The following is a 14651-nucleotide window of genomic DNA, read 5'->3' as shown; positions in this document are numbered from 1 at the left end:
CCTAAGAGTCTCCATACTTGAAGATCTAACAAAGCTCGGTCAAGAGGTACTTCAATAAACACTTCTCTCTCCCTCTATTTCTTCATTTTAACCGATATTGTTCTAAATAATAAAAAGAGTAATCATGTAGATGTTTTAGGGTAAATCGGGTAATTTAAATTTTATGTATATAAATAATCATCAATAAAGGGATACAATATTTAAACTATTAATTCTTATTATGCTAGCTTCATCATAGGGTACCGATTTAGGGCGCTGTAGGGGTGCTTAATACTTTCCCTACACGTAACTGACCCCCGAACCCAATTTTGGTTATTAAGGCCATTATTGCATTTTCAAAAATATTTTATTTTTTCAATGTTTTGAGCAAAACATTGGTGACGACTCCATGAACCTATTTTAAAAAATGTTAATTAGGGGTTAGTCTGGTCTCTGAGCATTCCTTAATTAATGAGACTTTACAAAACGGTAGTCCAAACCATAGGTCGTAAGATCGAAATTTTCTGGGTTACAATAGCCATAAGTGTTCATCTTCTCGTTTCCTTTTGTTATTGATGAAGAAGATTCCCCTACATCTAAACCCCTTATTGATCCTTTACTCCTCTCAACTAATGATACAACCTTGCATTTTCATTTGTCCCCTCAAGCCTTCACTGTTTGCCCTTACCCCAAACATTGAAGTTTTAAGGCATTGCCAATTGGGTCTCTATTGTGGTGTTGATTAATATAGGCAATTCCCACAACATTATCAACCATGCTTGGCTAAGCATTTGCATCTCCTGACACAACCCATTACACCTTTTTGAGTGATGGTTGGTAACGACGCCCATATACTTTGTGAAGCATTTTGCCTGCAAGTCTTTATTTCCTTCCAAAAACATACACTTCAAGTTCCCTTATACATTTTTCCTATTAAAGGGGCCGGTATTGTCTTAGGCATTACTTAGTTACATAATTTGGGGTCAGTCCAAGCAGATTTTGCGATTCCATCCTTCATTTTTACCTATAATTCCACTCTTATAACCATTATTGGCAAGACACTTCCCACTCCTACTCAAGCATCTTTTCACCAGGTTTGTCAACTTATCCACCAAGATTTGATTATTTCCTTTCACCTCTTATCTATAACCCCATCCAGTGACATTTCCTCTTCTACAGCCACCTCACCACCCACCCTTACCACATTTCAAACAAGCTTATCCAACCTACTTCAATCCTTTTCCATCGATTTTTTCCCAGCCTCACGACTTACCCCTTATTCGCCAACATGATCACCATATCCCTTTGCTTTCCAATTCAAATCCTATCAATGTAAAACCATACCATTACCCACATTCTCAAAAAGAAATCATGAATTCTTTTATATCTTCTATGTTGAAAGAAGGTATTATTCAACCTAGTACTAGTCCTTTTTCATCCCCCATTTTACTTGTTGAAAAGAAGGATGGAACATGGAGGTTTCGTGTTGATTATCAAGTACTTAATATCGTTACTGTGCACGATCGATTTCTTATCCTTACAATAGATGAATTACTTAACGAACTTAGGGTTGCTAATGTATTTTCTAAGATTGATTTGTGTTCATGGTATCACCAAATACGAGTTATTCCACCTTACATACATAAAATCGCTTTTCAGACTTTTGATGGCCATTATGACTTTGGTCATGCCATTTAGTTTATCAAATACTTTGTCTACCTTTCAGTCTACTATGAATGATTTACTTAGGGTTTTAAGAAAATTTGTTCTTGTTCTTGTTTTCATTATTTTTTTTATGACATCTTGGTCTATAGTGAATCATTTATTAGCCATCTTACTCATTTATGCGCTATCTTACAATTATTAGTTACTAACCAATTTTATGCCAAATTGTCCAAATGTATTTTTGGGGTGACTTTAGTGGCTTATCTCGGACATATCATCGTTAGACAAGGCATTTCCCTTGATCCAAATAAGATCCAAGCTATTGTGGATTGGCTTGTTACACATTTTCTCTTGGCTTTACATGTTTTTTCAGGCCTAACAGGATTCTACAAACGGTTCGTGAAACACTACGCTACTATTGCCACTCCTCTCACTAATTTACTCAAATCTCATTTACATGGTCGGAGACGGCTCAACAAGCCTTTACATTACTAAAACAACGTCTCACTACTACTCCAGTTTTGGGTCTTCCAGACTTTAATTCTTTCTTTGTGTTGGAAACAAATGCTTTAACCACGACTATCAATGCAAACTTATCTCAAGTGGGTCATCCTCTTTCTTTCTTTAGCAAGAAACTCTGCAATAAGATGCGAAGAGAGTCAGTGTATGTTCACGAAATGTATGTTGTTACTGAGGCCATAAAAAAATGGAGGAAATATCTCATTGGTTAACACTTCTAGATTATTACAAATCAACAAAGCTTAAAGAACTTACTGTCTTAATCCATTCATACTCCAGCCCAACAAAAATGGCCCACTAAATTTTTTGGCTTCAATTTTGACATTGTTTATCTACCTAGTAAACAAAACCTCGTAGCAGATGCTCTTTCTCAACCTGAACTTCCTTCTTTGCTTATCTTCTCGATCTCATCTCTGGTGGAATCCTTCATCTAGGAATGGCAACATTATTACACCCATACCCTAGAAGGTCAGACGTTCAAAAATAAGATTTTAAATGACTCTCAGGGTACAAATCACTTTACCTTTCGCAATGGCTTGTTTTTCAAGGACCAAATCTACGTTCCTAACATTTCCACCATGCGTCAACAACTTCTCCATGAATTTCATGGAACCCCCAGCTGGCCATTTTGGTCTGAAGCATACTCTTTGTCGATTGAAAACTTCTTTTTACTAGCTTAGGATGGCTACAAACACCCGTTCCTTCATTTTCCAATGCACCACTTGCCAACACTTCAAGTACCTACCATAAAAACCAATGGGATTATTACAACCACTAGGAAATCCTAAGTGAGTTTGGGAGGACATTTTCATGGATTTTATTACCCACCTTTCGTGTTCTCATGGTCATACAACAATTTTGGTCATTTGTGACCGTCTGAGTAAGTTCGCCCATTTTTTAATACTCCCTGCCATCTTTGTTGCCACCCAGCTTGCCCAACATTTTGTGGTTGAGATCTGTTGACTCCATGGGGTACCTAAGTCAATTTTGTCTAATCAGGATCCGGTGTTTGTTAGTGCTTTTTGGAAAGAAATATTTTGCATGTAAGGACTTCCCTTCGTTTCAGTTTGGCCTACCATCCTCAAACGGACGACCAAACTGAAGTTCTGAACTATAGCCTCATGACCTATCTACGTTATTTTGTGGGAGAATTGCCCCGCACTTGGTACAAATTCCTCCATCTCGCTGAATACTGGAACAATACGTCACACCATTCTAGCTTGGGCACCACTCTATTTCATGTCTTGTATGGCTAGGCCCCACCATATACAATCGATCTTCTTCTCGCCTCTTCTTCCTTAGCAATAGTGGTAGACATACTTAGAAAACATAGAGATATAGCTCAAATTATTAAGAAAAACTTGTTTCGCACTAAACAACGCATGAAGGCTCTCATCAATTCAAGAAGAAGAGATGTTACCTTTGTTGAAGGGGATTGGGTTCTTCTTCACCTCCAACCGTACCGATAATCCACCGTGCAAAATCATGCATCTCACAATCTCAACTGTCATTTTGTGGGTCCATTTCAAATCCACTGTCACACAAGGTCTGTTGCATACGACTTGATCTTTCCTCAACTTCCAAGATTCACCTAATCGATCATGTTTCTAAGCTCTGATCATATCGCGATCCTATTCCTCCACCGCTTATCCAGCCAATTCCTCCTAACTTTTCTACTTTCACAAATCTAAATGACTCTTCCCAGGTTCAAAACCCAAGTGATAACATCCCACATAACTCACTTCCTCTCTCCTCGTCATCTACCACCACCCATGTGCCTTCACTTCCACTCAATAATACTTTAATTTCATCTACACCATTATTAGAAACACAAATGCATCTCAACCATTGCCTTCCTTGGCAATTCCCGTGCTCCCACAATTCGCCAATCCCAGCCTGCCACCTCACGACCTTGAGGACAAGGTCCCATCTAAATCAGGCAGTAATGATAGAGTTTAGGATTTATGAAGTTAGCGGAAAAACACACAGAAGGGGGGGTTGAATGTGTGTGTGTGAACGAAGGAATTTTAAAACCATTTTCGCAAAGAGACTCTTTTTAGTCTAATAAAAATATTATTTTGAACACTTAAAAACTGTGTAAGGTTGGCTCAATAAAATTTTTTGCGTTTGGGAGTTTATCGATTGCATAATGAAAATGTTTCTTAAAATAATAAATTAGGCAAGTGTATTTTTCGTCTAAAGATAGTTGCAATAAAAATTAAGTAGTGAACAAAATTTTCAGTATTATATACCAGTTAAACAAAATTGCGTCTAAGAAATAGATAAAAACTACAAAGAGTTTTATAGTGGTTCGCTCGATCTAAGCTACGTCCAGTCTCCTTCAACTGAAGGGTTCCACTAATCATAATGGATTACAAGTATTATCAACCATTTCTGGTTCGCTAACTTCACTCGTTAATGCTAATATTCTTAAACCACTTCTGGTTCCCCAAGTATTATCAACCACTCCTAGTTCACCAACTTCACTCGTCAGCGCTAGTATTCTTATACCACTTCTGGTTCACCAAGTATTCTTTCAACTAGCCTCTTCAGGCTTTACAACAGATAGATGTTTTGAGTGTGTGTATAACTCTCACAAAGAGGATAGGATGGTTTCTACACTCGCTAAGGTATGCAACCTTAGTTTTACAGAGATATGTTTTTTGAGTGTTGTCGCAACCCGAAAATTTTTGATCTTACGACCTATGGTTTAGACATCCATTTGAAAATCTCATCAATTAAGGAATGCCCAGACACCAGACTAATCCTTAATTAGTGGTTTTGAAAAATAGGTTCATGGAGTCGCCACCAATGTTTTACTCAAAACATTGGAAAAAGAAAAGGTTTTTAAAGATCCAATAATGGCCTTGATAACCAGAATTGGGTTCGGGGGTCGGTTACGTGTAGGGAAGGTATTAAGCACCCCTACAACACCCTTAATCGGTATACTTATAAAGAAGTTAGCATAGTAAAAATAATAATATAAATACTTAATCCCCTTTACGAATGGTTATTTACATGCTTAAATTTAAATTAAGCGATTAACCCTAAAATGTCTACATATTTGCTTTTATTATAACAATATTTAAAATAAAAGAAGTGAAAGATGGAGCAAGAGATTTGTGAGCAATACCTCGTAGCAAGCTTTATTAGATCTTCAACTATGGACACTTTTAGGCGCTTTTTGGCTTCCTTTCACACTACAATATGCCTCACGAAACTCAAGAAATACAATAGGAGGGAGAGAGAGAGAAATTTCGAGCTCTAAGGAGTCTTGGACGAAATTTTGTGGCCTTGAGAATTGTGCCCGAGTCTTCTACTTATAGACATCAAAAAGTTGTCAGAACGGCCCATTCTAGATTTGGAACAACCCTTTCTAGATCTGTACGTTATGTGTTAATTTCGAATCTTGGAACAACCCGTTCTAAGACCTGAACGACCCGTTCCAGAGTTGAGTTTAACACATAACTACCTATGCTGGAACGGCCCGTTCCAAACTACGATTTTAGGCCTTTTTTGTAACTTGGAACGGCCCGTTCTAGTTTAGGAAAGACCCGTTCCAGTTTGAGAACAACCCGTTCCAGTTTGAGAACGGCTCATTCCAATTCAGGAACGACCTGTTCCAACTTGGGAACGACCCATTCCGATTTAGGAATGACCCGTTCCAACTTGGGAACGGCCCGTTCCAGTTTTGGAATAGCTCGTTCCGGGCTACTAAAACTAGCTTATTTGGGCTTTAGGCCTTCTGATGTCATGTCCTGTTGTTTCCATGCTTCGGGAGCTCCTTTCCTTCATAATAGACGTCTATTTCATTGCTTTTGTGGGTTTGGACAAAATTGGGTGTCTACAGCTGCCCCTCTTTACTTGTCCTTTGGAATAGTTATGTGTTACTTTTCCAAAGGCAAGTAAAGACGTAGACATTTCGTCCGGGTCTTCTCTCCATCTCTTTGTGCTGGTGCTTCTGCGTTGCTTCCCTTGGATAGGTGTATTTGCTCATATCCTTGCCCTTTAGAGCAGTTGAGTGTTGGTTGCTTACTTTATTGGGTAACAAGGCTAACAAACTATACACCTGATCTTCAGTCTTCAAGTAGATGCTCCATTATTTCTCTTGTGATAGTGCGTTCTTTTATTCATAACTTGTTTAAGAGGGAGTATTATTATGGCTGGCCTCTCCAGGCTGCCTGTTGAACACTGAGTATTATTATGGCTGGCCTCTCCAGGCTACTTGGTGAATGCTGAGTATTATTATGGCTGGCCTCTCCAGGCTGCCTATGGATGTTGAGTATTATTATGGCTGGCCTCTCCAGGCTGCTTGCTGATGCTGATGCTGATGATGTGATTGCCCCTTTTCTTTAGGGAAGATGTCTGATGAAGACGAGGATTGCTAGTAGGTGGTGCCCTTAGTTTGGGCTGGTGGTCAAAGGAGTAGATGCGTGACAGGGATTCTGGTGTTGCCCCTGCCATGTGAGTATTGTGATGCCTCTCCAGGCGTCTTCGTGTGGTAGGTTTTTTTTTTGAATTTTATGTCTTTGTTTAGCTTCAGTTTTTTCATATTTGAAGCTTGCCTTTTTCTGTTATTTTTCTAAATGCTTCGGCTTTTTCAACATGTACGAAGCTTGCCTTTTTCTATTTTATCTTTTGTTGTCATCATTGGTGGAGGAATCTCATCCCATGATGATGTTATTTGCTAAATCTTTATTGATGAGTATTATTTTGGAAGCCACTTCTGGCTTTGGTAGGAAAACATTCCTGGTCTTGGCATTTTCATGGATCTTCCATCATTCGATTGAGGAGTATAGCTCGGTCAAAGATAGAATAAGGCTTGGTGGTTTTTTCATGCTTGTGGACTTGATTATTCTTCCTCGTCCGGTTCTATCCCGTCTTGCTGTTGAGTGTCTTTCTTTTCTTATGGCTATATGAAACCACTTGTATGGAATGCCCTTGTTGGGGCTAGGCTTTTTGACATGATCTTGGCTCTTAAGGCACTATCTAGCTGTTGATCTTTTTTACGAGTGCTTTGGCCTCTTGATTCCTCCAACAAGTGATGGATAGATACACACAAAGAATGCAAGAATGCAAAAGAAAATGCAAAACAAGAATGGATTGGATTTTTTTCAGTTTTTTTTTAGTGAACTTATACCCTTTTGTGCACACTTGTGCTATATGCATGTTATGCAATGATGCTTCTGCTAATGCTTAAAATGCAAATTTATTTTTACTTTTAAGAAATTAATCTATGTGCATTGATCAATGACATGGATTGTTAGCGTTTAGCCTTGTCGAATTCAGTGTTGCTTCTTGAACCTAAGGTTTGAGTAGTTCAGCCTTCTCGCTTGTACCGGATATGATATGTTAGCCCTTAGATCAGGTGTACCTAGACTCTATTCTAAGACACCTCCATTTTTTCCTTGTGAGTGTTCACTGTGCATATTCTGTGTATCTCTCAAATTTATCTTAATGTCATATAGGTCAAGAGGAAAGAGAGGAAGGGGATATATACATATATTTTTTGCAAAAGTTTTGTTAGAAAGGATTTTTTTCAAAAATGGTTTTTAGAAGAATGATTGGTCGAGGTAGGCTAGTGGTTTAGGCTGATGAATAAGCACATTCAAAGTGAGGAAATCATTTTCCGCATTAGCTCATTATTTCCTTCAAAGTTAAGCGATGACTTGGGATTGCATATTGATTAAATGATCTTCCCGAGCCGCCTTTCAGTTTTCAGCTCGAGATGTTGCTTTGTCCTAACTTTTTCCTAGGCTACCCTTTTTGTTTGTAGGTCTCCTAGCGGACCTTTTCTTTCTTTTTTTTGATCCTCACTTTTGCCTAGACTACCCTTTTTGTTTGTGGGTCTCCTAGTGGACCTTTGCCTAATCTTTGCGCTGCCCTTTCAATGGGTTTCTTGTAGGGCTTTTGTCACTACAACATTTGTGATCATCTTTCATTCCTTCATTAAAGGGAGATACTCCTTGCACTGATTTCGTTTGGACTTTTATCCACAAGTCATGCCAAATTTGATTGATCTTTATGTGTTTTTTATTGCATATTAAGCCATTGTTTCTAATGACATCCTTATTTCAAATGTACTTGTTCATTTAAGGTTTGTTGACGAGGCTTAGAATAGATAAAAGGGAGAAGAGAAATGAAGTAGAAAAGTGTATGGCATTAAAATAGAATTTTCAATTTACACGTTCCCATTTAATATAGCTTGAGGGCCCGGGCATGTCCCAAGTTCGTGATTCATACACAGAAAAGTAGAGGGAGATTACCTCTTAGAGAGGCCTAGGTTGTCTGACTGTAGGGCTAGTCCTACACTTGCTTGGATGTGGCATTTCAAAAGATCTCGTGTAGAGGGAGGTCCTTTGGCTTCTTCTCTCATGAAGGTGTTGTCAACCCATATCTTAAGACTTTCCTAAGAAGTAGGAATGGGTAGAAGCGATGATAGAGCTTTCCATGGAGTCTTGCTTCTCAAGAGGAACATTCATGCTGTCTCTCAATTTTCAGCTCGAACAAACATTGCTCTTTTATTTTCCTAGAACACCCTTTGTGAGTTTTCATTCTAGCAGCTTCTTAACAAGCAATGCTTCTCTCTTGTTGAAATCACCTTTCGAGAAAGCTCTATTCACTTTGCCCTAGTGTTTGAGGGATTTGTCCTCCTCGGGTTCTCTTTATTAGCTTGCAACTCGTTAGGAGTGTGGATCCATCCATTCCTAGTCGTTTCTCCTATTCTGCTTGGATTTCACGGTTGCACGAGATGACTTTATCCTCTTGGGGCAAGAGTTGGTGTCTTAATGATTGTGGAGTTCTTTATCCTAAACTCTTTATGCATGTCTTACTTTCCATTACTTTCGACTAACGCACATAGGTTAATTTTTATTCTCATTTATTCTTTTACAAGGATGGATATGTTCTAAATGAATGTAATGCAGAATGTAGAGAAAGTTGCGAATAATAAATATCAGTCTAATTGATTTGTTTATCTGTGAATGCTCAAATAGATTTTGACAGTATTAAGCGAGAATCTATATTAGATTCTAAGAAGACTTACTTTAACAAATATATCAAAACAAGGGCCCAACCATAGTGTTTTTTAAAAATTGATTTGGGCTTTTCTTTAGAGCGCAGATACTGTCGTATATTAGAGTATTTACTTTTCTTAACTTTCTATACGTACTGCAACTTAATCCTCCTTAGCTAATAAAGTAAAATGAATGAAATTAATGAGCTAATCTAGAATGCATGTCATTTTTTTTGCCTAATCTTTATCATGTTTCTATTATCTAAAGGGAATGATGCATGGAGATGGATTTCTTTTATTCATTTTTTTTAAAAAAAGGAAACTACCTATATAATGTTAATGAAATGCTGACCTAATAATGTACAAAAGGGTATAAAATTATTATTATTATTATTTTTATTTCTTTATTATCTGTTTGCTTATTTTAAAATTCCAATCCATCTTATTAGAACAAAATAATACAAACAAATGCACACACACATGCTCAATCAACGTACACCCACGAACGATCATGTTCAAATCCTTGGTCTGTGGTCCCCGTCAAGAAAAGTTCATTGTATAGGATGGTTCTAATATCATGGTCTTTAAGGCCCCCAAGGTGCCCCCATTATAGGGACTCAGTATCTCTATCGCCATCACCTGTCAACTCTAAGGTCTGTCGCAGTATTTCGGGCTAGAGTAACCGGTTATCACCTTGAGTGTGATTTTTGACAAGGCTCGCAGGCCTCAAGGCCAAACTTGGGCCGATCGTACGTCAACCACTCCCTATGTTTAATACCCTCATGCCCCCAGGTGTAGGGGAAACTGTTGTGTGCAAAGGTTTGTGTACAATTTTTATTCAAACAGGTGTAGAATTTAAACAGGCAAACAAATATTAAAGTCAAACAAATAAAACAAACAAAGTAAAGGGGAAAAATATTTAAATTATTATTCTTATTTTATTAAACATCTCCAGTAGAGTTGCCATCTGTCGCAACCTGAAAATTCCTGATGTTGTGACCTATGGTTTAGACATCCTTTTAAAAATCTCATCAATTAAGGAATGCCCGAACACCAGACTAATCCTTAATTAGTGGTTTTGAAAAATAGGTTCATGGAGTCGCCACCAATGTTTTATTCAAAACATTGGAAAAAGAAAAGGTTTTTAAAGATCCAATAATGGCCTTGATAACCAGAATTGCGTTCGGGGGTCGGTTACGTATAGGGAAGCTATTAAGTACCCCTACAACGCCGTTAATCGATACCTTTATGAAGAAGTTAGCATAGTAAAAATAATAATATAAATACTTAATCCCCTTTACGAATGGTTATTTACATACTTAAATTTAAATTAAGCGATTGACCCTAAAATGTCTACATATTTTCTTTTATTATAACAATATTTAAAATAAAAGAAGTGAAAAGATGGAACAAGAGATTGATGAGCAATACCTCGTAGCAAGCTTTATTAGATCTTCAACTATGGAGACTTTTAGGCGCTTTTTGACTACCTTTCACACTATAATATGCCTCACGAAACTCAAGAAATACAATAGGAGGGAGAGAGAGAGAAAATTTGAGCTCTAAGGAGTCTTGGACGAAATTTTGTGGCCTTGAGAACTATGCCCAAGTTTACTATTTATAGACATAAAAAAGTTTCCAGAACGGCTCGTTCCAGATTCGGAACGGCCCGTTCTGGATCTGTACGTTATGTGTTAATTTTGTATCTTGGAACGACCTATTCTGAAACTAGAATGGCCTGTTCCAGAGTTGAGTTTAACACATAACTGTCTATGCTGGAACGACCCGTTCCAAACTAGGGTTTTAAGCCTTTTTTGCAACTTGGAATGACGCGTTCCAGTTTGGGAACGGCCCGTTCCAACTTGGGAACGACCCGTTCTAGTTTTCGAACAGCACATTCCGGGCTACTAAAACTAGCTTATTTGGGCTTTAGGCCTTCTGATGTCATGTCCTGTTGTTTCCATGCTTCGGGAGCTCCTTTCCTTGATAATAGACGTCCATTTCTTTGCTTTTGTGGGTCCGAACGAAATTGGGTGTCTACAAATGTGTGTATTACTCTCACAGAGAGGATATGATAGTCTCAACACTCACTAAGATAAGCTATCTTAGATTTACACAAATATACAAGATTGTACAGGAAGAGATGTAAGTTTTCTTTTACGTTTGCTTTTGCTCGTTGCTCTTCTCTTCTCTTTCAAATCTTGTTAGGTCTTGATATTTATAGCCCCATGATAAATCTGCCCGTTGTTTAAATTTGAAAGTGTTCGTTAGAGCAGAGCTTCCCGTTGGCGCAAATAGTAGTTCGTTCATGGCCATATAGATCTTTCATTTAATGCATTTGATCTTGCATTAAATATTTTCTTACTGAATCTGTGTTACGTGAAGTCTTTTGTGTAGTTCGCTCAGTTCTATTTCTGACTTCAATCATAACCTAGGTATTTTTTTTCTCTCTCCGTCAGTGTAGCTGTAGAGGCGTTGTCTTTTTCTGAAAAGTATGTGTACTTTCTCTAACACACGCATGCTTTGACTTGTGGATACGCACTTGTCTCTCTTTCTTCTTTCTTCTCACAAATTTGATGACTTCGTGTGCTCTTCTATGAGTGTTGGCGATATTTGATATCTCTTGTTGTGAATAGTGGACTTTAGACGCTTTTCAATATTCTTCGTCTACGTCTGGTAATGCATCTCAAATTTGAGTCTCCGTCTAAGAAGTAGACTTTGACTTTCCTTCTGTGTGGTCAGTTGTGAAGATGGAAGACTTTAATTCTGTCTGGAACGTTTCTTCATCTTGTGTTATCCATCGTCTGATACTTTGTTGACCTTTGACTGGTAATATGCCTTGTCTTGTATTTTTCGTCTGGCTTTTGATCAGGCTTAGTCTTGATGCTTGATCAACCATCCTCTGATGCTTGTATCAGACAAAAGACTTTAATTTTGTTTGGAATGTTTCTTCGTCTTGAGTTATCCATCGTCTGATACTTTGTACAACTTAACCATGCTTCATTTTGTTTGACCATAGTATGTGTAATAACACGTACTTCGTTTTTTAGTTTTGCCTATTCTTATATTTATTTGAAACACTAACACACATGTTAGAAATAACAATATGTATTATATTTGTCATGTTCAAAACCTTGTTGGAAGTTGCTTCGTCTGACTTAACACATCTTAACCATTGCCTTCCTTGGCAATTCCCGTGCTCCCACAATTCACCAATCCCAGTCTGCCACCTCACGACCTTGAGGATAAGGTCCCATCTAAATTGGGCAGTAATGATATAGTTATGAATGTGCAAAACAAACCCAAACCCAAACGAACTATTATTCCTCTAGCATGGATGAAGGACTTTATCTAGTCCAATGGCCCAATTTACGTTCCTATGTGTTTGTTACTTTAGAATCATATCCATCCTATATGGGTATGGATATAGTCCATCATATCTTTTTATGGAACTATAAATATATTTTTCTGAATTGAATGAAGGAAGAACATTTTTCCTGAATTAGCTTATTTTCTCTTAGTTAATACTTGTGTAGCCCTAGTTCTCATCAATTCACCCTTATTAATTGGTCATTATTCAATTGTTGGCATCAACTACATGAATACCGTATTTGTTAAACCTAGTGTCCATATTTTGCATACATGTGTTATTAAAATAATTGAAGATATAATTACTATTGATAACTTTTCTAATGAATAAATTTCAATTTTCCAATGAGAGTATTTTTTATCTATAAAAACTACAAAAATGACACCATGATTCAAATATAAGACCTTATGCATGCAATCCTACTAAAGTTAACTATCATTCTAAATAGATTTACATAATAATTAATTAATGTTAAATTATCAAAACAATGAAGCAGCAAACACTCCACATGACATGGGTAAAATTAGGTTTTCACATGGGTCATTGAATATGCCAACTCAGCAGGTGCAACCAACCGTATCATCTCTTCATTCTGCAGAATCTTCTCCTACCTCCAATTCTAACAAACTCAACAGATCAGAGGCGGATAATGGCACAATGGAGCATCACCTAGACTAATTTTTTTGCACCTTTTTTTCTATTATAAATATAGAAAGTTTTAATCATTGTAATCATCTTTTGCAGAACATCAATGAAATTATCTCTTCTCTTCTTCCTTTTTTTGGTGTTTTATAATTCTTAAGATGGTATAACAGAGCGTCTAAGCTCTCTGCCTATGTAACTCTGATGGCTCGAGGTGGTGGTTCTGGTTCCAATAGTGGTGGTGGTCAAATAGATCCATCACAAGATCCTTTTAGTCCGTATTACATTCATCCAAGAGATGTTCCTTTTTTTGTAGTTGTCACTCCCATGCTGAATGGTTCAAATTACCATGTGTGGGCTCGATCCATGAGATGTGCTTTGGGTGCCAAAAATAAGTTTGAGTTTGTTGATGGGAGTATACCAATTCCCAGTACCTTTGATCCAAGTTATAAAAGTTGGAATCGCTGTAACATGATTATCCATTCATGGATTGTAAATTCAGTGGTTAAGTCCATTGGCCAGAGCATCATATTTCTGGAAAATGTTGTTGATGTGTGGAATGATTTGAAGGAAAGATTCTCCCAAGGAGACCTCATCAGAATATCTGAGCTTCAACAAGAAATCTATGGTATAAAACAAGGTTCTCTCTTTGTCACAGAATTCTATTCTGAGTTAAAAATACTTTGGGAAGAACTTGAAACTTATATGCCTATTCCCTGTTGTGCTTGCCCAGTTAAATGCACTTGTGTTGCTATGAGAAATGCTAGACAGTTCCATACTCTTAATCATTTTATACGATTTTTGACTGGTTTGAATGAGAATTTTTCAGTAGTAAAGTCACAGATTCTATTGATGGACCTAGTTCCTAGCATGAACCAAATTTTTTATATGGTGATTCAACATGAAAGACAAGGAAATTTCATCGTCAATGATGAGTCAAAGGCTCTTATAAATGCTATTGATTATAAAAGGTCACAAGGAAGAGGGAAAGGCTTTGCACAAAATTCTGGACCAAAGAAAATATGTACTTACTATGGGAAGACAGGGCACACAATAGAGACTTGCTATAGGAAACATGGATTTCCTCCTCACTTTCAGAAAGGCAATTCCTCAATGGTGAACAATGCTTGCAGTGAGACTACAGATTTAAAGGAAGATTTGTGATATTTCCATTACACCACCTACATTCATTCATGAGCAATATGAGAAGTTACTCAGTTTAATTCAAGCTTCTGGCATTAACCAATATTCTGCTTCCTTAGCTAACCAGGTTAGCACATTTTAGTCTGGTCATTCACCAGGTGAAACTCAAAAATCAAGTACAATTAACATTTCTTCTTCCTTCAACAGTTTCTCTCTTGGTTCTTGGATCATTGATTAGGAGCTAGTGATCATATTTGTGCATCTTTAAAAACCTTTCAGACCTTCAATGAAATTAAACCAATAAGCATAAGGTTACCT

The 14651-nt window shown here is 37.4% G+C and overlaps 1 protein-coding gene across 1 annotated transcript; it reads left to right on the top strand.

The window, feature by feature from the left end:
• Positions 1 to 13394: 13394 nt before the first annotated feature.
• On the top strand, positions 13395 to 14354 carry LOC145958606 (uncharacterized). Its single transcript, XM_083076111.1, has one exon. The coding sequence runs from the start codon at positions 13395 to 13397 to the stop codon at positions 14352 to 14354; it is 960 nt and encodes a 319-aa protein (XP_082932237.1).
• The last annotated feature ends 297 nt before the right edge of the window (positions 14355 to 14651 follow it).

This window comes from Cajanus cajan, chromosome 6 (assembly GCF_000230855.2).
Source record: "Cajanus cajan strain Asha chromosome 6, NIPB_CcT2T_4, whole genome shotgun sequence".
Taxonomy (NCBI): Eukaryota; Viridiplantae; Streptophyta; class Magnoliopsida; order Fabales; family Fabaceae; genus Cajanus; species Cajanus cajan.
The sequence above is the reverse complement of the archived record's forward strand: the minus strand, read 5'-3'. Positions and strand labels throughout refer to the sequence as shown.

Excerpts from the sequence above, each read along its gene's own strand:
- LOC145958606 (XM_083076111.1), top strand. The coding sequence starts at position 13,395 with ATGGCTCGAGGTGGTGGTTCTGGTTCCAATAGTGGTGGTGGTCAAATA.